The 251-nt window shown below is 64.9% G+C and overlaps 1 protein-coding gene across 1 annotated transcript in view; it reads left to right on the top strand.

Annotated features, from left to right (window-relative positions):
* Nucleotides 1-249, top strand: part of CLPS (colipase, pancreatic) — a gene marked incomplete at its 3' end in the record, with an annotated part of 974 nt that extends 725 nt beyond the window's left edge. Inside the window, 2 exon segments of the mRNA XM_010182577.1 lie at nucleotides 1-47; nucleotides 147-249. The exon segment at nucleotides 1-47 is cut by the window's left edge and continues 30 nt beyond it. Of these exon segments, the coding sequence (XP_010180879.1) occupies nucleotides 1-47; nucleotides 147-249 (150 nt within the window).
* Nucleotides 250-251: the final 2 nt, after the last annotated feature.

The following is a 251-nucleotide window of genomic DNA, read 5'->3' on the forward strand; positions in this document are numbered from 1 at the left end:
CCCGCTGCGCCCCCAAGGCGGCCGAGACCCAAGAGTGCTCCCCAAAGGTAGGTGCTACCCCATAGAAGGTGCTCCCCTGCTCCTGGAGGGGTGACGGGGATGAGGACGCATCCCCCCGGGCTGCACCGTGCCTCGGTTCCCCGCAGAGCATCTATGGGGTGTACTACAAATGTCCCTGCGAGAGAGGCTTGACCTGCGACGCTGACAAAACCCTCGTGGGCTCCATCACCAACAGCGCCTTCGGCACCTGC

The sequence above is a fragment of the Mesitornis unicolor genome, unplaced genomic scaffold (genome assembly GCF_000695765.1).
Source record: "Mesitornis unicolor isolate BGI_N332 unplaced genomic scaffold, ASM69576v1 scaffold42404, whole genome shotgun sequence".
Classification (NCBI taxonomy): domain Eukaryota; kingdom Metazoa; phylum Chordata; class Aves; order Mesitornithiformes; family Mesitornithidae; genus Mesitornis; species Mesitornis unicolor.